Source organism: Onychomys torridus, chromosome 5 (genome assembly GCF_903995425.1).
Source record: "Onychomys torridus chromosome 5, mOncTor1.1, whole genome shotgun sequence".
NCBI classification, from domain to species: domain Eukaryota; kingdom Metazoa; phylum Chordata; class Mammalia; order Rodentia; family Cricetidae; genus Onychomys; species Onychomys torridus.
The window spans coordinates 110,949,833-110,972,570 of record NC_050447.1 but is presented as its reverse complement, the minus strand read 5'-3'; the positions used below and the strand labels follow the sequence as shown (position 1 = coordinate 110,972,570).

Genomic DNA, 22,738 nt, shown 5'->3' with positions numbered 1-22,738 from the left:
GGGCTCCAGGTGTTAGTCTGCCTGCCTGTAACAGTAGCACTCAGACTGGGCTCTATAGCAAGATCCTGTCCCAAAATAAAACAGTAACACCCAAACAACAAAAAACAATGCCTCCTCCAAATACAGGGAGGGACGCAGAAATGGCTCAGTGGTTAAGAAGTGGTACTGTTCTTAATAGAGGAGTCAAGTTCGGTTCCTAGCACCCATGCCAAGCAGCAGCCCACAACCACCTGTAAGCCCAGCCCCAGGGGAGTCAACACCCTGACTTCTGTAGGCACCCACACTCATGTGCCCACACATAACTAAAAAGAAAATAAATCCTGAAAAAAAAAATTAAGTTGGGCATAGTAGCGCACACCTTTAATCCCAGCACTCCTGGGAGGCAGGGGCAGGTGGATCTCTGCAAGTTCGAGGCCAGTTTGATCTACATAGCTAGTTCTAGGACAGTTAGGGCTACACAAAGAGATCCTGTCTCAAAAAAATAAACAAAAGGAAATTGGGGTAGTAGAGGGATAGACAGACCCCCCCCCCCTTAAGCATAAAGAAAGGGCTAACTTTAAAAAATTAACTACCCAAAAGGTATTTTCAAAAGACTACAGTGGGAAATTTCAACTTAAGGAACTTTTTTTTTTTTAATTTTTTTTAACAATTGCTGGTTTTCCCAACATGCTACAGAAAATGACGTGTGGCTCTCTTATTTGTAGGCATCAAGGTCTTTCAAGCTTCTAAATCTGCCTATTTGACAGTCTATAAGGGTTACAATACTCCCAGGAGGCAGGACTCAAACCCCATTTAAATAGCTTCTCAGCATTTACAAAAGCAAAAGTAGATACAAATGGGACTTTATGACAATAAAGAGCAAAGGACAGATGCTTTTATGCTCTGTCAAGTCCACAGTCCTTCTCCCAAGTCAAATTCCAAGTCCTGGAATTTGACTCCTCTATGTCACTGGGATGGGAAAGTCAGGAAAGACCACAGCAAATTGTTAACTGTTATGCTTAAAATACTAAAAAGGATACACGTCGGCTGGGGAGACAGCTCAGGAAAGTGCTGGCTGATCAAACATGAGGACAGCCCCCAACCAGGGACCCACATAAAATGGGCGTGATTTCCATTTTCACACATATGAAAGCACATTGCCACACAAATACATGCACACACAAAATAAATAAAAACTCTTTAAGAAACAACACGTTCTAAAACAAAAAACATAACAAAACAAAAAGCAAACTCACTTAGAATTTGTTACAGCTCCAGGCCTAGGTCATTCTCCTTCACCCTCACAAATCATCAAATTTATTTATTTTCCAGATGGGGAAACTGAGTCTCTACTTGCCTGAGGTCACAAAGGTACCAGGCAGCAGGCTGGGACCACACTGGCTGTCTGCAACCCTGTTTGCTGAGAGGACAGTCATTTGCAGATGTCCCAGCTCCTCGACTCATGTCACATCCTCAATCTGGGCACTTTTCCTGACACTGATGACTCCCCACTCCCTGCTGTGAGCAGAACCTATGAAATACCTGACATGGTCAATCCCTTGATCATTGCAGAGTTTTGATGGAGACTGGCATTCCTTTTAAAAAGAGATTTCATGCTTCATTTTCCCTGCTCTGTCTCCAGAGGCCAAAAGGAATAAGTGCAAACAATCCCTTGTCTACAGCCCCACCCCACCCAGACATTCCTCTTCTCTCAGCCCACCCTTCCTGGCCCATCCTGGGGCAGAGAACTGACATCCACAGCTGCAGTAATCTCTCCCAGTTGTTGTGAGCAGCAATGATGGCCTGTGACAGAGGCCTGGCTGGGTTGCCTTCCCTTGCCACATCCTAAGAATATGCTCAGGCTCTCTACCACTGACCAGTATCCAGCTGGGCCTGTTCAATGAAGCCAGCATGACACAAAGCAGGGAGTGGTCTAAGGGGTCAGCGGAGACAGGAGACAGTTCTGAAGCCAGTGGAACCTGGTCTTTGCTCCACTCTTGGGTGGTGAGGAGGCTTTGAAAGGTATGACTAAGGTGCCTCTAACTGCCAGGCCAAGGGCCTCTGTCCTCCTCTGGCTGATCCTTGGACCTCTGGAGTCTTAATAAAAGACTAATATTTATTCACCTACGCCTTGTGTTTAGCATGTTGAGAATATGGGGCCAATGAATGACACACGGGGAGTCTTAGGGTCTCTCTGCAGGTATACAGTGAGGGGGGCTGACTATCCCTCAGAACAATCAGGAAACAGAGTCAGGAACATCCTGGTATAGCTCACCAAGTGGCCTCACAGCCAGGATGCACAGCAAGGGGATGGCTGGCCTACAGCTTGCTCTGTCGAGGGGATTGCTCAGCTTCCCTTCAGAGCCCTGGGTGCCTGGCAAAGACCCCTCGAGCTTCCCATATCCTGTTTCCTGACTGATATGAGGACACTGCCTTAAACTTAAAATTACCCCAAGATCAACAGTGTGACCGTAATGATGGCAGTAGTAACCCGGAAGGAATGAAAGCAGCGCCCCAACATCCAATGTCAGACCCAAAGCTCTTAGCCTCTGCGTCTTTTTTGGCTCTGAACTTGCATGCTCCCCAACCCCCCAACCCCCCTTTTTTGTCTGATCAGCCTCCAGGTCCCACCTCAAACATCCCTGTTTTTCTCAAGACTGGTCAAATGCCTTGTACTGTCACAATGAGGAATCGGTCATTTGTTGGATATATTTTAACTGAAATATTGTTACAATTACTTATTACCCAATCCCCTTTAATCAAGAAGCCACCTAAGATTATACAATAACTTGGGCCAAGTTTGCTTTTGGCAGCTCCTTCATCAACATGGTGACTATCCAGCTCCACAGCCCACTCTTGGGGAAAGCTTCGCTGCCTCCTGGCTTGTCTTTAACCTGGTCTTGTGGGCTGATCAGCACCTGGCATGGGACTGCTTTTCAGTAAGAGGGGCTATGACTGCACATAAGCACAGACAGATTTCAATTACTAAATAGAAGATAGCAAGAGAGTAAAAATGGACCACTAACACCACTTTCCACTTTCCAATGTGGCAAGTAGAAGATTTCAGAGGACAGTGGGGTCAGCTGTTCTGCTAAGCAGCGCTAGTCTGCACGTTTCTCCAGCTCACTACATCCCCAGCAGCTCAGCCTGTTGTTGCTCTCTTCCCCTCTAACAACAAAGAGAGGCATTCTGCCCCAGGCACACTCTCCCCTCCGCACCCACTGCTCTCTGTACTGTCCCTCACCGTCAGTTCGGAACCGCCCAGCACGCTCTATTCAGCTTTCTCCTCTACCCTATTACCCCTTGCCCAGGAGCAAGATAGAAGGCGTCACAAGCAATGCCCACAAGCAATATCCTAACTTAAGAACGAGAATCTTTACCAGTGACTTTGTATCTTCCTTTTGTTCAATGCCAGAATTGCATTATTTTGAAACACAGCAGAGTGGAGGAGAAAAGACTCAGCGTATATACAAGTTTGGACTGCCAGCACTTTATTAAGGAACATGGGCACCTCGCCAGCTTTGGTAGCAGGGGAGGGAGTGGGGCAAAGGCAGGAGAGAGAAACCAACAGCTGTTTTAAGTTACAGACTCCGGTTCTAAACTGGTAGCGCTGTGACTCTGCCGCCTTTGGGATTTGAAAGTGGAGTTGTTGCCTATTTTAGTTCTGGGTTAACAAGCAGTCTGTCCCATCAGCTACTGTCATAATGCACCACCCCAGTTAGCCCCCTACTGGCCCATGCCTGGCCCCAAGGCTTCCTCTGATAGCAGGCTATTATGTGGAAGCTGAGCAGAGAGGAGAAAAGACGAATTAACTATGTTCTATAATCGACTCTTTTCGGTTTTCAAAAGCCAGCCCCACCCGGCCTCACAATAGTTACTAGATAGAGTTATGAAGCTGGGGCTGGTCTGCTCACCAGGCACACAAGCCACCCCTTCTTAGGAGCCACCCATGGCTAGCTGCTGTGGGGTTAGTGGAATGAAAGGCGGCCTGAAGGGGCCAAGTCCATCCAACGTGCTAAGGAACTTCTGTCAACCCCTCACCTCATGGTGTCAACATTAACTAGGGGAGGAAACTGCTTTGGTAACAGTACAGGACTATGGAGCTTCAACCTCAAAGCCTATCTATGCACCATGGCCCAGATGGTTCTGCCCACAGACTGATTCATGTCTAATGTGACTCCCACCTCCATTTGCTCTGGGGAAGAAGTCTTTCCAGATCAGCATCTCAGAGAGGGACACTTGGTCTTGCCTCATCATGGCTACACTATGTGGTGCAGACCCACACTGTCTAGAAATCACTCAGAAGAGCCAGGTTACTTCTCTGTATGATGGAATTTCCAGGAAAGGTAAAAGCAGGTTGGTCCTCAAATAGTATCTGATCACAAATTAAACTATACACAAGACCTGAAGTTCGTGGCTGCCTGGCAGGAATCCCCACCTGGAGGAACTCGGGTCCCACGTGCCAGCCAGTCTCCTATCTCTGCGCCACTTTCATTGTCAGGCCGGTGCCATTTCAATGCTCACTCTTTACCCATAATTCCACAGTCAGAGGACCCTGTGGGTAATGAAACTATGAAGTTAAGCTCCTGGCCAGGTGTGGTAGTGCATGCCTTTAATCCTAGCAGTCTGGGGGTGAAGACAAGCAGATTTTGGTGAGTTCAGGGCCAGCCTAGTCTACATGGTGAGTTTCAGAACAGCCAAGGATATGTAGAGAGACCTTGTCTCAAAAAGCAAAACATTCCTGAAATTCTTAGAATCAGTGGTCACCGACAAGAGAAACTGCTATTTCTTGGTGGATCAAAGTTCAGAGACATATTTTAGAACTGGAGGGGACTGGAAGAGAATGCAGGCATTACAGAGCTAGCCCTACTTCAGTGTGAATGAGGAAACAGAGATACAGGTGTAGCTGATGGGAGCCACATGGGGGCAGAGACAGGCTTGGATGGAGGACAGCCACTACACTTTGGGGATCTTTCTGGAGTGGGACCTTTCCTCCTCACAGAGGATGGAGATAGAACCCCACTGGACACTGGGCAGCCCATTAGCCACCGTCGGGGATGGGGAAGCTCCACCCACGTACTTGATAGTATTTCACTGCCTCACACTTTGACCGCCCCGGAAGTTTTTTCTCTCGCTCCAATGAAAAATCACCACAAAACTGATGTAAGAGAATTTAGGCAGACAGATACCCACATTCTATATTCCCAAGATGTCTCCTAAAACTGTGACAACCCGGGAGCCTAAGCTCTGCCCTCGGATGAACCATCAGCTATATGCTTGAGCGAGCAGAGGCTCCCATGTAGCTCTTTGTCTCTCCTAATATTTAAAGTCGACCCAGCATATAAACAACAGCAATTCTGTAGTAGGGAGAATTTCTAAACCTATTTGTTCATCTAGAATTTTTTCTTTTGGCTGATAGAAGTTACCAGAGAAGTCAGACAAAGACAGGAATGTTACCCTCTCCAGCACTGCTGGAAATTATACCACCATCCATACTCTTAGCCCCTGGGAGCCGAGGATCAGCTCTGCTTGCTCAGACCTACCAGAGGTTAGAGAACAAGCACCGGACACCTGCACTACATAACGGCTTTCCTGCTTGTATGCCCGAGAACCCTGTCCTACCTACAATGCTTCAGGTTTCTGCACTATGAGTCCAGTTCAGCTGGAGCACTTCTGAGCACCTGGTACATGTCAATGCTGTGCTGAGAACATGAAACACATGGGCTGTCCCTGTCTAGACCATTTGTTCATGTATAGCAATCAATCATTTGGGTTGCAACACCTTTTGCAAAGGAATCATGTCTGTTATACAAAAGCACCTGTGACAGGAGATTCTCCAATGCCTGGAGATCCAGTGATTACTCAAGGGACCTCAGGAAGAACAAAGGAGCTACAGCCACACTTGCTCACAATCTTAAACCCAACCTTTTCTCCATACCATGTGTTTCTTAAGTGCCTTCTCAATATCCCGTCAATAAGCTTAGTTGCTGGAGCCCAGTTTGGAGTGACAAGAAATAAGGATGTTATATGCCAGAAGAAACAGTAATGAGTAATTTCACAGAACACCGATCTAACTCACATTCCCTACCTTAATGGATTATCAGAATGAGTCTCCATGTGGGTCTCCAGTCCATATTTGCAAACACACTCCTTGAAGCACACTGGGCAGCGAAAGACTTCATCAGCCATCTTCTCCAAACCACCAGACTGCCCATCTTCTACCATCTTAGGAAAAAAGCACAGAGTGGCATCACCAAGGTGGTCTCCCATACAGTTTGCTTTCGAAGAGAGTCTAACATTAGTCTAGAAAGTTCTAAAAGTATGCTCTTTACTCAGTACCAAGGTCAGAGTGACTATGCATTCACTCACTCACTCACTCAGTGAACACTACCACTAAATATCCATCCCACCTATGACCCACCCATTCTTCAGTCTCCTCATCTAATCAACAAGCACTTATGAACCATGTACTATCTGCAAGGCGTTAGGAATAAATGTGAGGACAAAACAGTCCCTGATGCTGATGAAGCTTCCACTTCAGCTACACAGATAATGTAAAAAGCATGGAAACAACTTTGGAAATTCTTCATTTCAACCATGTACTTCTTAGGACTTCTAAAGAGAAAGCACATATAGGAGCCTTTTCAAGATACTTTTTGAAAACAATGTGGGGAACACATGTAAAACAGCCCAGAATTAATTAAAACCAAAAAAGAGGGACAGCTAGGTGGTGGTGGCACATGTCTTTAATCCCAGCACTTGGGAGGCAAAGGCAGGCAGATCTCTGACTTCAAGGCCAGCCTGGTTTACAGAGCAAGTTCCAAGATAGCCAAGGCTACACAGAGAAACTCAAGATAGCCAAGGCTACACAGAGAAAAACAAACAAACAAAAAACCCCAAGCTTAGAATTGATGTCTTCCAAGTCTCTACACTGTGATAATAAAGATTAGATATTTCTGCCAAAAGCCACATGATGAGGGACATCCGTGCCATAAACTCAGAGGACCTTTTTAGCTGGTGCTGGGTCTTCTCTCTCGGACTCGGCATCGTGACTCAGCTTCCTTTTGGAGGACAACCGCCTTCGCTTCAGAGGGGACGGAGGGGCTGCAGCTGTAGTACTGCTAGTGTCCTTCTCATGAATCTTCATATGTCTAGAAAGAAGACACACAGAAAATGTGGTCTGACCACCACCACCACCACCACCACCACCACCACCACAAGACTCACATTCTTTTCCTTTTTCTTTTTGGTTTTTCTAGACAGAGTTTCTCTGTGTAACAGTCCGAGCTGTCCTGAAACTTGCTTTGTAGACCAGGCTGGCCTCAAACTCACAGAGATCCGCCTGCCTCTGCGCCCAAGTGCTGGGATTAAAGGCGTGCGCCACATGGCCCGGCTTCTTTTCTTTTTTAATATTATATGTAGGCAGGGTACTCATCAGTCATCACTATTGTTTTCAAGTGTTGGGGGTTGAACCCACTGTGTCATACACACTAGGCAAGTGCTCTCTCACTGACCAATATCACACTCCTAAACTTTATTAATTAAGGGCATCATTTCTATAGTGCCTTCAGTCTTTGGAAAACTACATCATCTCCTTGAATCTCTTTCATGATCTTGGAAGCACAGTGCAGAAGTGTTGCTCAGTATCTTGTTGGGAGACACTCACAAACTTGACTGGAATTAATAAGATGAGAACAAACTATCAGTTGGTCCACTGTCCTTGGACAAAAAGCATATTTTAGGACACATGATTCAACAGTATAAAGAACTCCCTGGTTCTTAAATCATTCCACTAGATCATACATCAAGTCCCAATTCTGTACCTGCCCCTGGAAACCTCTTTCCACCTATCAGGTATATTTGTCATTCTCTACCTGTGGAAGCATCTGGGGTTATCAAATTGGAAGTGTACTGACATAGCAGAAGTCTGGGGTACTTAAGAGCTATGTGGACTAACAGACCATGAAACAATCTAGACAGCACAATGAGTGCATTATATGATGCAACTGTGATATCTACAGAATTAGGGTACATACACAAGGAAGCATTATAAATACTATGTATGTGTCAGTTCCAAAATGAGAGTCTTATGACTAATTATGTATGTGGCTTTATTTTATCAATTTTTAAAGCAAAATTCTAAGGAAAGGTCCCAAGACATACAGACAAGAATGGCATTAGATTTTAAAAACAAAACAAAACAAAAAACCAACTCCTTATTTTACAACATAAAATGGTTTCAATTTGCTAATGCCACCACCACCATTATCAGGATCAAGGTCAAACTGTGTGGGATGTAGGAATATAGGTGTAGGTTCTTACAAATAATTCTTTTAAATGACAATTTTACTTGAGATGTCCTAATCCTTCCTCATCCGCACTGCCAAGGGCTAAAGCTGACAGAACCAGGACTTTATAGGAACCAGGACTTTATAGGTACCAGGAAGAACTACCACTGAGCTCTACCTAGATGACAAGCATTTGTTTTCGTGGTTCATTTTCACAGTTCTGGGGTGGAAGCTAGGGCCTCATGCACGCTAGGCAAGAGTTATACAGTGGAACTTTATCCACATCTGTTTTAATTTTTTTCTTTTTGAGTCAGGGACGCACTGTCTCTGGCTGGTCTTTCACTCTGTATCCACAAGTCCTTGAGTTTGTGATCCTTCTCTTCAGCCTCCAAAGGACTAGTTCCAAGAAGTTCTTAAGAGTAGGAAAGAGCATTTCTCATGCTCTGTCCTCTCACTCTGAAGAGCAGCTTAGCTCCTGTTCCTCAGATGCCTTCTTGAAAGGAGACAGGCTGAGTATGAAAAGGCTAGGCAGTTTGTGAATCAGTGGCAGGCCACATGTGGAGGCTGATCAAGCCAAAGATTTGAGGTGGTTGGGATGCTGTTTCTTACATTCAGCCCGTGTCCTATAGCATCGGGAGTTCTCTTTCCTACACAGGTGTGGCTGAGTCATGATGCTACAGAGTGCCACAGGCTCATTCTTTCTGCCTCATAGTTGTACTCTAGAATACAGCCATAAACCATCAGTCAAGCTGGACCTGCTGAAAAGGTAGCTTGGCTTTTGAGGACAGAGAATATAGGCCTTGGGGAAAGAGGGCTCAACCAAACCTGTTCTTTTGTGGAAATTGATGTGGTGGAGCAGAAAGATCTAACATAGACAATCAGGCTACGGCCACAGAATCCCTTGCTTAGACTCTGAGGGAAGGATGCTTTATTATTCAGTTCTTGGCTACCTTAAGCCATAAGAAAGTTAACAGACACAAACAGCTCTGCTCTAAGTACCAAAGTGATTGTGATTCAAGGAGACCATCTCTTTGTTTTTGTTTGTTGTTTGGAGACAGGGTCTGACTATGCAGCTATGGCTGGCCTGGACTTTAGATGCACACTATGCTGGGTTTTTGCACCATTATGTCTGTCCAAATCATTTCTTTTAATATCAAAATTTATAGGTGAAAAAAGGCAAGGTGGTCAGTTTCTTTTTGACTTTTGTTGCATGATTCACCACAAATGTTAAGTTTTGAAAAAAAAAAAAAAATCTAAGATTTGAAAAGAACTCAATTGTAAGGGTTAGTCAAGTGAGTTCCAGGCAAAGGTACAAAGCTACACAGAGAAACCCTGTCTCAAAAAAACCAAAAAATCAAAAAAAAATAAATAAAGAAAGAAAAGAAAAAAATCTGGTCTTTTGATGAATTTTAATTATACTAGCTAAATGAACATTCCTTCCTGTAAGATGGTAAAAACACTAGAAATTAGAGAATATAGCTGTAAACACTGGCCCATTTCAGGCTGCATATTCTCAATCATGGTACAAACACACATGGATATATAAGGCAATGCTGTATTATTTCACCCTTGGGATTTATGAGAGAAACTGTTTTCATAGCAGACAGGAAAGAGGGTCTGGAACCAGCATTTAGTGAGGGCTCCGTGAGAACATGACTTAGATGACTGTCCTTTCTACAGGGAAAACAGTTCAGATGTAGGGAGGCCATGGCCTTCCTGCCAGAATGAGCTACAGTGTAACCAACCTGACATCATGCTCTACCAATTAAGCAAGATGGCCTCCAAAGGCCACTTCAGGCATCACTTCTGTTCTGGATCAGCTGCTAGAAACTCAGGACCATAACCTGGACCTGGGCCCTTTCTTACTGGTTTCTTGTGGAGCAAGGCAGAATAATAGCAGATATCAAACTCTTGGCAAAATGCAACAGGAGATAAAGGAGGGTGAAGGGCCAAGAGGAGAGGCACGAATGATACCCTGACTCCAGTCTCGATCAAGGACCGCTGAACCTTCACGCCAGTCTCACACCTCTGCCCGCAGGAATGCTTTGGACACAGAGTAGAGGTGGCAGGTCAGAGAAGCTCTGTGACACATAAATGCTGGACGAACAGAGCAATCCATTCTACTTCTCCCACATTCCTGCTGGGACATCAGATTCAAAACCCAAGTACAACTTCCTTCCACAGTGAAAGCTCTGGTTGCTGGCCACTGTATGGGGAGTTTCCAGTATTTTCTTCTAGCCTCATGATGATAACAGTGGCAGGGTAACTCATGACCAGTCAACAGCCAGAGTTCTCAACCTGGCTCTGTATCCCTAGCCTCCTGAGGCAGGGATGACCACTTCAGCTATACACTTCCTTCCAAAGGCTCACAGGACATAGGTGAGCCATCACAGTGAGCCAAGAATTGCCTCTTCCTGTCAGGGGAGGGCCATGGTAGCAAGGATGGGTGGGGAAGACACAACTCTCAATTCCTGTCCATAAAATGCCAGCCTTTTCTTCCTAGATTTCATCTAATTTCCATGTACCCCAAATCAGTGAAGGCCAGTGAGCCCCCAGCTCACTGAGATGTCATCCAGCTGCACACTCAGCACATGAAGTCTCTCTCCATCCAAGCAGAGCAGAGTGTATGTCCTCCAGTTTCATTGCATGCTTCCAGCCACAGGGATTTCTCTACCTTCACCAGCTCTTCTCACTGTAAAGCTCCGTCTTTGGCACACCAGTCAGAAATGCCTCTCTTGCTTTAAGCGTCTGTCTGTCCTCAGAGGTGACAAAGTTGACCATTTACAATATTTTCCACAGGACAGCTCTTCAAAAAGCACAAGGGGATTACAGCGTTTCATTTTGCCAAGTTCTCTCTTCATAATTAAAACACTGTAGCCCCCGAAACACTGCATACAAGTGTGAAGAATCATACAGGTCACTAACTGAACTCAGAGTGTGTGCCAATCAACATTTGGACCACACTGGATCCAGCCAATACAAATCTAAACGATCATGTTCTTAGAGTACAGAGCACACAACTGTGGTACACTGGAAGATGGCAGAAAAACAGCCTGATTTGGTTCTGCTGAGCAAGTGAGTTTACCTGACACATTTCTAATTCTAATTCTAAGTTTGTTGTGAACTAAGATGCCTAAGATTCCTTCACCCAAGCTCATAATCCAGCCTTCCCTGTTCTTCCCTTGAACAATCCAATTGATGATATCTTTTCACTTTCCAGATTGACAAAGATGACTTATGATACAGTATTAGTAGATGTGAAAACTGGTAATTATCTTTCTGAAAAGTAGCTGAGTACCACAAATCAGAATTTAAATAAGTATATAATCCATGACCCTAACCACATTTACAGTTCTTGTATGTAGTTGCACATGTGTGTATATGTCCATGTGCATACATATTGATGCCAGAATATAACCTTGAGTATTGGTTCTCACCTTCCCCCTTATTCATGACAAGGTCTCTCTTGTTCACTGCTATGTCTGCCGGGCTAGCAGCTGGCCTGCAAGCTTCTTTTAAAGGTTCTTCTGGTGGTAGTATGCTGGGAAGATGGATGTCTTAAAACACAATAATGTGGCCACCAACTCTAACAACCTGAGTTTGATCCTGGGAACTCAAGTGGTGGAAGGAAAGAACTCATTTTCAGAAGCTGTCCTTTAACACACACACACACACACACACACACACACACACACACACACACACACACGCAGCATGTGGAGGTGGGGAATACACTGTGCCTGGGTAAGCTGTCGTATGATAACTGAGATGGTTGCATCATAGACGATAGAGTCTAAGTACTATTGTGTGCTAGCCACACTGCCCTTCCACCTGCTCTTCATCCTCTACACAGCACCAGGGCAATTTCTAAAACAGACAGTACCATACTCCCTCCTGCTTAAAGTCTTCAGAATTCCTAATGATTCTTAGTAAGCTCCTGCCTTAGTAACCAGGCATTTCCTACACTTTCTGCCTAGGAAGTGGCACTCCAGGGCTTCCTAGGTCTGGCTTCAGCTATCTAGGTTTTGTATCATGCAATTCCTCCTATGAGGTCTTAAGGCTCCACATGCTACCTCTGTATTATAAATTTTGATTCCTTTATAATACACAGCAGAGAATAGTAATATCCTGAACTCAATTTGGTCCTCTGCTTTGAACCAAAAGTGAGTTCTACTACTGAAGAACCTGTTCCCTCTTTTTCTCTGCACCAGCTTCCAAGGCACACAGCATGCAGACAAGGAATACACACCACATGGCTGGCCGGCTGAGGAAAAAATGAGTGTCTGTCAAAGCAAAGAACGAACGGACAAATGAAGAACAAAGTGTATGCAGAAACTGTTTTAGTCAGAGTATCATTGTAACATCCATCCTCAAGTCCCCCAGTACTATAATTGACCTTACTAACATAATGTGAACAGACTTGATGTCTGGTTGGTGAAGATAATGTTGTCGATTTTAATGGCAACCATGCCAAAAATGAATGCTGAAGAAGGTTAATATCCCCTGTTATTAGAACTAATTAACTAGCTCGAAATGGTGCCTCTACTCAAGAGAGGTTAACATATAGCCAAAGTATACTTCTGCTGTTGCATAAAATTCTCAAGTTTTCCTTTGGACATGTGATATATGAACAGTAGTAATCTGTCACACTGTGGTCTCAACTGTCAGTTTTGTTAACATTTCCAGAATCAGAAATGTTCTCCACCAAAACCTAGTGAAATTCTTTAACGCTCTGCACTGTCTACAGGCTTGATTAACTGTCTTGGATAGCAAAAGTTTTTTAATATGGCATCGTCTCTCACACTCATCTGTCATTTCCAACATCTGCATGGCTTTTACAGTAATGAGCAAAGACAATGCAGGCATTTCAGAAACTGAGAGTAAGTCTAGATGAGTAACTAAAAGTCTATTTTAGACATTTATCTATTGTGTGTGGATCTGGGTAGATGTGTGTGGGCACGTGTGTAGCACTGGTATAGAGGTCAGAGGACAACGCTCAAGAGTCAGCTCTCTCTACCATGTGGGTCCTGGCAATGGAACTCAGGTCATCAGATATGTTGACAAGAACCTTTATCCTCTGAACCATGTCATGGACCCTAGCTGAATTTTTTTAACAGCTACTTTGAATTTGAGGGTGACCACTAATTTTTCAACTTAAAACTTCCTCCTTTTGTTGGAGGTTGGAGAAATGGGTCAATGATTAAAAGTACTTACTGCTCTCGTAGGACCCAGGTTTGATTCCCAACACCCATAAGGCTACTCATAACCACCAATACTTTCAGTTCCAGTGGACCTGGGACCTCTTCTGGCTTCTAAGGGTACCCAGTACATATATGGTACACATAACGAACATGTAGGTAGAACACTAATACACACAAAAAATTAAAAAACACTTCCTCCTATAAATGTAATTGTTCTGTTTTCTAAAATTTGGGGTTTATTTTATTGACTGACTGATTACAATGCAGGAAAATAAAACCCAGAGTATGTTAGGCAAGCAATCTGTCAATGAGCTAAATCTTTTGGTCATGAGAAGACTGTAGCTAGAGTTTTTCTGGTCCTGCTTGGCCCACGGTCAGGACAAATCTCTCTCACCCGCCAGTCCCACAGCTGCTCAGACCCAACCAAGTAAACACACAGAGACTTATATTACTTATAAACTGTATGGCTGTGGCAGGCTTCTTGCTAACTATTCTTATATCTTAAATCAACCCATTTCTATTAATCTATAAGTTGCCACATGGCTCATGGCTTACCGGTATCTTAACTTCTTCTCATGGCGGCGGCTGGCAGGGTCTCTGCCTCAGCCTTCCACTTCCCAGAATTCTCTTCTCTGCTTGTCCCACCTATACTTCCTGCCTAGCTACTAGCCAATCAGCATTTTATTTATACAGAGCAATATCTATAACACAAGACCCATTTAGTAAAGTGAACTATCCATAAGAATACTAATAGTATCACTGTTAAACTGTACACCCCCACCCCCCCCCCCCCCCCCCGGAGCTGAAGACCAAACCCAGAGCCTTACGCTTGCTAGGCAAGCACTCTACTGCTGAGCTAAATCCCCAGCCCCTAAACTGTACTTTTTATAGTTTGTACAAGAACTGATTTAAGTAACTTGAGGAAGATGGATCACACAGCTCAGTCCCTAAAATGCACCCTTCACTAGCTCTTAACATCTCTTCTATTTTCAAATACAGGAACTTTCTGCTGATATTTCAGCAAATTAAGTAATCTGTAAATATCAGATTTGGTCATGAGGTCAACTGTTCTCTTGGTCTGAGGAGGAAGCTGGAGTTTAGAAGGTAGGCTGCAGTGGCCTTGAAGTTATGATGCAATCTGGTATTCAACACTGATTTCTAAACCTGGACCTCAGATCAAGCTCACCTGGAAGCTTCTTAGAGCCACAAAGCCTTGTCCTAGACTCCAGGCTGGAAGCTTCGGTGGGCCCACCCACTTGGGTTTTCACAGACCTTGCCATGACACTGAAGGATGTGAGTGTGAATAATTGGAGAGCCTACTCAAATTCTTCAGCTGTTTACACTGCCTTCAGATTTGGTTACATCAGACTAGGATGTAGACAGTTTTTGGAAGTAAATGCTAAACCTCTCTCAGACCCATCTTCCAATACATAAATGAAAGAAATTTGGAATATAACAGTCTTAAAATTCTTTTGAATACTTTTAAATGGAACCCAACCTAAGGACTGACCCAGGTAAGTGGCATTCATTAAGTCTCCCATATCTAATTTACACCAGAAGGGTAGTGCTCAGGAGAGATCTAGATATTTCCAGTTCATGTTAGCTTTCCAGGTGTGATTTCCTCATAGATCTATTAGTGGAGGGGTTGAAGTGTTTGATAATCTGAACAAATGACATGACAAGAAAGGTCATCCCATCACTACACTCTACACTGCCAGCTCTACATTACCGAAGGTGACTGGTTCAAACAGGTTTCTGGCAACCTGGGTATAGACACATCCCCATCTATCTGGTGCTAGCTTTTCTTGTCTTTGTGATAAGCCAACGAGGAGTGAATAAATCTAAGAAGCATCATAGCTCTACAACCTACACTTCTGACTGAAGAAAAGCATGTCTCTACAGAGAAGTGTGTTTGTTTTTCTAACAAATACTTAGCAAAGGGGTTTAGGGTAGAAGGCTGGGAGTGATGCCCACACTGTCAGTCAAGTTCTGTGCAGTGAAAAGGGGGATGGAGCATGAAGACGGAATGGGAAGACAGTCTCAGTGAGCCCCACCCATTAGGACAATGACACCTCCTTACAAAAGGTGTTGTTCATGTTCAGTCATGCTTGTCCAGAAGGAAGGTCACACCAGCCATGCCAGGGTGTGGAGAAAAATTTGATGATGTGTGAGCCGCTGTGCTGACCCAACCACCTGCATTCTCGGAACAGTCTAGAAGTCAGCGGGGCATGAGGCAAAAACTTTCTGTCTGCAGGCATTCTGTGGGAATGTCTTGGCTGTGCTCCCAATCTCTCTGATGCATGGGTCAAATGCCCTACACATAGTATATAGCCATCCCACCACTACCCAGTTAGACTCCATGTCCTCTTATAGGACAATGGGGCCCAACGGAGGTCATTAAAGTGAAACTCTGACCCTTCATCCTAATATTGAAGTTTATTCCTACTTCCCCTGCTCAGGAGGCACCTGTGGAGACAACATTCTCCATGATCATAGACTGCTTTCCTGAGATTCGCTTCCCCACAGTACTCAGGTAACAGGTCCCCATTTACCCCACAATACTCAGGTAACATGATGGTGCCAGTATAAAGGAAAGATGAATTTTATTTAGGTTAGGGAATCTTACTTCAAAGAAGGCATGCACCACTTTCGCATTCCTCATTAACAAATGCTTCTGGGCACTACCTTGCCGGCCCAGGTACTCTCTCTAATCCTGTGGTCTCAACCCTCAGACCACTATTTCTGGTCTCCTGTGTCAGGTGCCTTCCATAGTTTGGAAAAGTCAATTCCCATCTATCCATCAACAATTTCTTTTCTGTCTTGGTCCTGCATAAGACCTGTCCCGGTATAAACACGTTCTCACTGATGAAATGAGCTGCAGTTTTGACGCTCAAGAGGTACTATGCTTTGAGGACAGAAGTTGACCCCTTACATCCTTCTCCTTTCCCTTCTTTAAAAAAAAAGAAGTGAACGGCAGCCTCTGGCTGTCATTTGTCTCCGTAGAAACAGGAACCCCTGGTAGTGGCTGCTACAGCTAGCTCCCTCTTGCTCTCCTTGACTCACATCCAGTAGGAGGGGAATTGGAAGGCAGCCCAGGTCCATCACTTCAATCTTTACTCTAGACATCTTCCTAACGGCTAGGCCTTTGGCCCCATATATTCCTCTTTCCCCCTTTGCATGTACTGGTTTCCTAAAGTAATTTCTCAGTTACTATATTTTGTATAGCTTATTTGAGCATACTTGTCTATAAAATTCCATGTTCAGTTGGGGTCAACACTTATTAACCTAGCTACCAGGGAGACTGAGGCCAGGAGTTTTATAAAGATGTTGTCTGTGTTTTGCATCACCTGCCTAAGGCACCTGATTGGTTTAATAAAGAGATGAATGGCCAATAGTTAGGCAGGAGAGAATAGGCGGGACTTCCAGGCAGAGGGAGGAACTCCGGGTCAGATTACTGTGCGGCAGGACAGGGGGGAGCCAGACATACAGAATAGAGGAAAGGTAAAGAGCCACATAGCAGAATGTAGATTAATAGCAACAGGTTAATTTTATGTTATAAGAGCTAGTTGGGAACAAGCAAGCCTAAGCTAAAGGCCAAGCTTTCATAATTAATAATAAGACTGTCATTATTTGGGGGCTGGTGGTCCAAAGAAAGTCAGACGAGAAAGTCCAATAATGATAAACTTCCCTCAAAAAAATTAAACACATAACTTACTTTGGAAAACAAAGACAACAAAGGTCGCATGAGTTGATCTCTTTCTACCTGTCAAACAGAACTTTTATTCACACAGATCTGAAATCACTGGCTTTGATCTTCCTGATGTGAGTGCAGATGGACTGGGAGGAAGCATTTCCAGCTAACAGTCCCCAAACAGTCCAGGGCAGTTCCTTCCCCAGGCTAAACTACCTCATTTCTCTTAACTTTCCCATTACAGCCTGAAGTCCCAAGTACATACCCATAGGCAGTCCTGTCCTGAAAACGACAGTCTCGTGTGGTGGGGCCCCAAATGAAGTCACCACTCTCAAAGTAGCCTCACTGGCTCAGAGTCATTCCCTCTGTGGGAACCCAGCTTCACCACAGCGCAGCCCAGGCTAAAACAACAGTGTCAAACCAAGCCCAGACCTCTGTTTCGTGGTGGAATGGAAGGCTCCAGTCACTGAGACCAGTCACTTTAGCCTGGCGGGAGGTTCTTCTTAGGTTTCTGAGAGATGGCAGAACCTCATCATTCATTCATCCTCCTTTGTGGAGGAGGAAAAGATAACCATCTTTAGAGTAAGCCAAGAGGGAATCAACATTCGCCACTCCCCAGCCCTTCCAGAAAAGGAACAAGGTTGGGCCTTTCAAGATGGTCACCTCATGCCTAACAGGAAAAAATGGATCCAGGGCAGTATGGTGGGTGGAGAGAAGAACATGCACGATGATAAAGTCAAGGCTCTACTGCCCAGGGACACCTTGTTATCATTTAGGAGCCAGTGAGAACCAACTGAAAGGAGGAGGAATCTGGACCAGGAGAATGACAAATGAGCTTGGAGAGTCATCACCTGCCCAAACTGCTGGGGCTTCTTCTCCAGGCCTGCAGCAGCAGTTACAGCTGCCTTTCATCTTCAATGGGACAGACATAGGGCACAGATGGCCGCTGCTTTCCAGAGACGACACAATCAAATACCGTGCTTTGAGGGAAGAACTGCATACTGTTCTAATTCGGCAACTTGAGGAGGGAGGGGCCTCGAAAGAGCAGCTTATGATCTTGGCCCTCAGTTTTCTCACCTGTAAAGCTGGTGAGCGAGCTGCGTTACATAAACACGGAACACAAGAATGACCTGCTGACACTCTCTGAGCCCATTATGAAACAGTCTGATCTGAGAAAATATAAAATCTCCACTGAAGGCCAATAAGCTCCCCATGGAGGATCCTAGAACCCGGAAAGAAGTAAAGAGCAGTTCACTGGTGCACATGGGCACCGGAGGAGAGATGGTGATTCTGGGCCACAAACACACAGTTTCTGTGCTTCTTGTTCATTTCCTCTTCAAAGGGGTGAGGGGAAGAGATGTTGCCTTTCTTAACTAATCAGAAAAACGTTGATGAGTGGGCACGTTTCAGTGTATGCTAGCACCAGCTTGCACAGCCCAAACAGGTTGGACAGGTTGGATATTTAAACAAAGGTGGAAAAATGTGAGGTAGAAAGCCCAGGGAAGTGCTGCCCTGGAAATGCAGCCAGCACTCTTGCAGGTCTCCATCTGTGAGCTAGTGCTGGAAATCAGAATCCTTCTCCATGCTACTAATTTCTTGTTATAAAATTGAACTGGATCCACACACACGGTCTATGCCAAATCCTTGGACCATCGGGCCGATGCACAGTGGAAGAGGCCACGACAAACCTCTCACCCTGCTTCCAGCACACTTATCCCTTGCCTGCTGTGACCTAGTTCTCAGCTCTCCTAAATACTGGGCTGTTCAAGTATGGGCAAGCATGATGCTCTGGGTTTTGACGCCATCCACTAGTTTCACCTAGTATGACTAAGCTTTTGAAATATTTCAACAAAATATCACACTGCCTGCATTCAAAAGAAAACTTTGGTATTTACTTCCTCTCCAAAAGAAGAGGAATATAAACAAACATTTCTACTACCATACCAGAAGAAAGGTTATTAAAAATATCAGCATCCAGCCAGCCAAATGATAAAGGATTATGGACCAGATCATGAACTTGAGAAGCCCACTAAGGGAAGACAGCCTGACTGCTGTTGAACATACCCCATGTGTGGACAGTTTTATAACTTCTTTCCCTCCCTTCAACCTGACTGAACTCCAGCTTGGCTTTCAGAGAGAAATAAAAAATAAGCACCAGTCACAAGTACACTTTTAAATTATTCACCCAAAAAAGAAAACTGCAGTAATCTTTTAAAAGTATATTAGAGCCGGGCATTGGTGGTGATCACCTTTAATCCCAGCACATGGGAGGTAGAGGCAGGCGGATCTCTGTGAGTTCGAGGCCAGCCTGGTCTATAAAGTGAGTTCTAGGAAAGACACAAAACTACACACAGAGAAACCCTGTCTTAAAAAACAAAACAAAACAAAACAAAAAGTGTATTAGAGAAGGAAAAACCAAAGTGGAAGAAAACACTGCCATCTCCAGACAGCTACTCAAAAGATTCAATCAACAGCAGCTAACTTTCTGCTTTGATGTTTTCTCATGCATTTTATCTTATTTGAATAATAAAATTAAGTGAGAGGTCACTCTCGCCTACTCCTTCTCAGAGAATAATCATAGTGTTCTACTAGTTGCAGATTTCTAAAATGCGAAGTAAAAGCCCTGAAAAGAGCCATAGAATATCATCTAATAGCTCAGTGCAAATCCACACCCCACTCTAAGGATAAATTAATCACAGAACAAGCAGAAAAGATGTATTCAGATAACGATGAGAGTTTGCACAATTTAAAAATGGAGACTTAGGCATCTGGTACACAGCTTCTCTGCAAAGCACTGTTTTTGACCAGACTTGGGGGTTCTTAGAATGCATCCTGTTCCTCCATTTGTAAAGGGCACAGAGTCTGTTTTCTGCTGTTTGTAAATTTGTGTGCAGATCTGGCATGCAACAGACTGTTGGGCTAAATATCTTAAGAGAACGTATGTTGGGACAAGTTGTTAAGCACTAACGCCAGTAGTAGGCTTAGCTCTGAATCCTAGGACAGACCCTGGGAGACTCTTCTGGCCATTCCACGGAGACTTCTTTCCTAGAAAGCCAGAACGGAAGGAAGGTTGATCAATGGCTGCGGAAGCAGTCCAGAAAATGTCACCTTTATCAAAGCACCCAAGTCCAAACATGGCCACTGAGATGTCAACAAAGGCTGAAAATGTTAAATTCAATCAAACAAGAAAGCTTTAAATATAATCAAGTAAGAAAGCTAATTATTGAAAGCTTAATAATGTAATTAGGGGGAAATCGGTAACTTAAGAATTCTCCTGTGATGAGCAGATTTATAAATATTTATGTTCACTGTCCAGGGGAAAACAACAGGCCACTGAATCATTTGGATACTCAACAGGATGCTATTGAGGAGTGAACAGGGATTAATATATATATTTTTTTTTTTTCTTCCCTGGTTACAAGTTTCAACACTTAAAGAAAGTCCTCTAAACTATATCACAGGTGTGTTTACTTTAAAGTAAAATACTAGATATGCTGATGATGCTTAACACTGTTCCCATAAAACTACCACTCAATGAATACTCAGCATATATGTTTTGTATGTGTGATGTGTATGCATTAACATATATCCAGTGCTGCTAATATTCTGTATGTTTATACAATTAAAATCACACAGGAAACCTTTGGTAATCTCAGTTATAGCGTTGCATGCAAGACAACATTTATATATGATCTTTTTGTCTGTTTTCTTTTTAGACAGGGTCTCTCTCTGTAGCCCATTCTGGTGTGCAACTCTGAGATCCTTCCAACTTAGCCTCCTGTGCTGGGATTAGAGGTGTATGACACTGTGTCCAACTATGATGTATGGTCTTCTAAGCAGAATTAAAGATTTCCAGTTGTTCCTAAAGCAATTTTCTTTTAACTTGTCTTGCTTCTTGAAAATAGGTACTTTCCTTAAAAAAAAAAAAAAAAAAAGTTTTTCTTCCTTTCTTTATAACTATCTAAAGGTCAGAACTATCTATAGTTCCAGCTATTTGGGAGGACAACTACAGCCCAGATGTTTGGGGCCAGTCTGGGTGACATAGGTAGACCCTATCTCCAATAAACAAACAAGAACAGGTAGGGGATATGTACAGGAAAAAAGACTTCACAGTCTGTCCTTAGTGGAATGTCCCACAGGTTTTTCTCATGGAACTAATTTCTTGCCTGATACCTTCCTTCCCACAGAGGAACATGGCGACAGGGTGAACAGGTAATTAAGAGGCATTTTGTGAGGGGACTGGTTGAACCTTTGCATGGTCACCTCCACACTAGAGAAGCAGCAAGTATCAGGACTCATTATAGGGAGTCCTCAGAAACCTAGCGTGACCATGGAGGAATTTCACAGGGCTCTTGCTCTTGGTGGGGACAGAGGGTAAAAATGACTATCCTGTGGAGACACTGCCTCACCTCTGCTCCTTGTCTTATTTAGTGCTGACCACCTGTTCCAGGAAGCCGAGTTCAGCTGTGCATGCAAGCAACAGGCTTAACTCAAGCAGCATTGGGAAGAGCAAGCTAACTCTGGAGCCTCTTGGTCTCATTTATCATGGAGTAACTCACATTGCTGTGCAGCCAAGATTTTCTTCAAGTATAATAAGAACACATAAGCCTCTACTCCCGAAGACGGTCTGCTATCCAGCAGCATTCTTGGGGTTAGGCAATAAAGTCCATGCGAAAGCAGCTAGTCCATGCATCAGACTTTCCTTTTCTCCCTCCCTCCCTCCTTCCCTCCCTCCCTCCCTCCCTCCCTCCCTCTCTCCCTCCCTCCCTCTGTCTCTCTTTCTCTTCTTAATTTTTATTTTATTTTATTTACTTATTTTTATTTTTCGAGACAGGGTTTCTCTGTGTAGCTTTGGAGCCTGTCCTGGATCTCACTCTGTAGACCAAGATGGCCTCCAACTCACAGAGATCCACCTGCCTCTCTCTGCCACCACACTCAGTTCTCTTCACCTTTCTGTGACAGTCAAAATAAGAACACATCCCTGCTCTTCCAGGAGTAAAGGGAAAGGCTGTCATGAGAGCACCTTCCAAGGTCTTCAGCCCCTTCCAGCCTAACAAACACCTACAACTCTGTACCTTATAGTCTGGGGAAATGAACAAAGTGGAATTATGGTCTGCAGGGTTTTGTTTTTGTTTTTAAAGAATACTTGTTTTGTAGACATTTCAAACAAGGTCTGTCCCCATCTTCTCTTTCAAGGTCTCACTTGGTCATGGCTCCACAACTTAAAGCTTTCTGGAACAACTTTTAGAAACTGCAGATGCCCTTCTTCCTACGTTAGCCTCACCTGGAGGACGTGTTCTGGCTTGATTGCCTGAGTTTGTTTTGGAAGTCACACTCTGTTTAATCCTAATTTTCAACATAAGAGCAGCTGATAAAGCGTTTGGGAAAGTCAGTGGCTGGACCCACAGTGATGTCGCTGTGAATTATTTTCGGTGCTTGACGGGAGTCTATTATACTCCCATTTGCTCATAAACTAAACTATGGGTTTGAGATAAGGAATTTTTAGGGAGCTGGAAAGAAAGTTCAGCTGATAAAGTGTTGCTAGACAAGCATTAGGACCTGAGTTTGGATCCCCAGCA

At 44.1% G+C, this 22,738-nt stretch overlaps 1 protein-coding gene across 3 annotated transcripts in view; it reads right to left on the bottom strand.

Moving 5' to 3' along the window:
• Rreb1 (ras responsive element binding protein 1) overlaps positions 1 to 22,738 on the bottom strand; it is a 131,870-nt gene that overhangs the window by 28,840 nt on the left and 80,292 nt on the right. For all 3 annotated transcript variants that reach the window (XM_036188633.1, XM_036188632.1, XM_036188634.1), the window contains exons 7-8: positions 6,986 to 7,130; positions 6,068 to 6,204 (exon numbers count right to left, since the gene is read on the bottom strand). In XM_036188633.1, the coding sequence (XP_036044526.1) occupies positions 6,068 to 6,204; positions 6,986 to 7,130 (282 nt within the window). The remainder of the gene's footprint in view (positions 1 to 6,067; positions 6,205 to 6,985; positions 7,131 to 22,738) is intronic.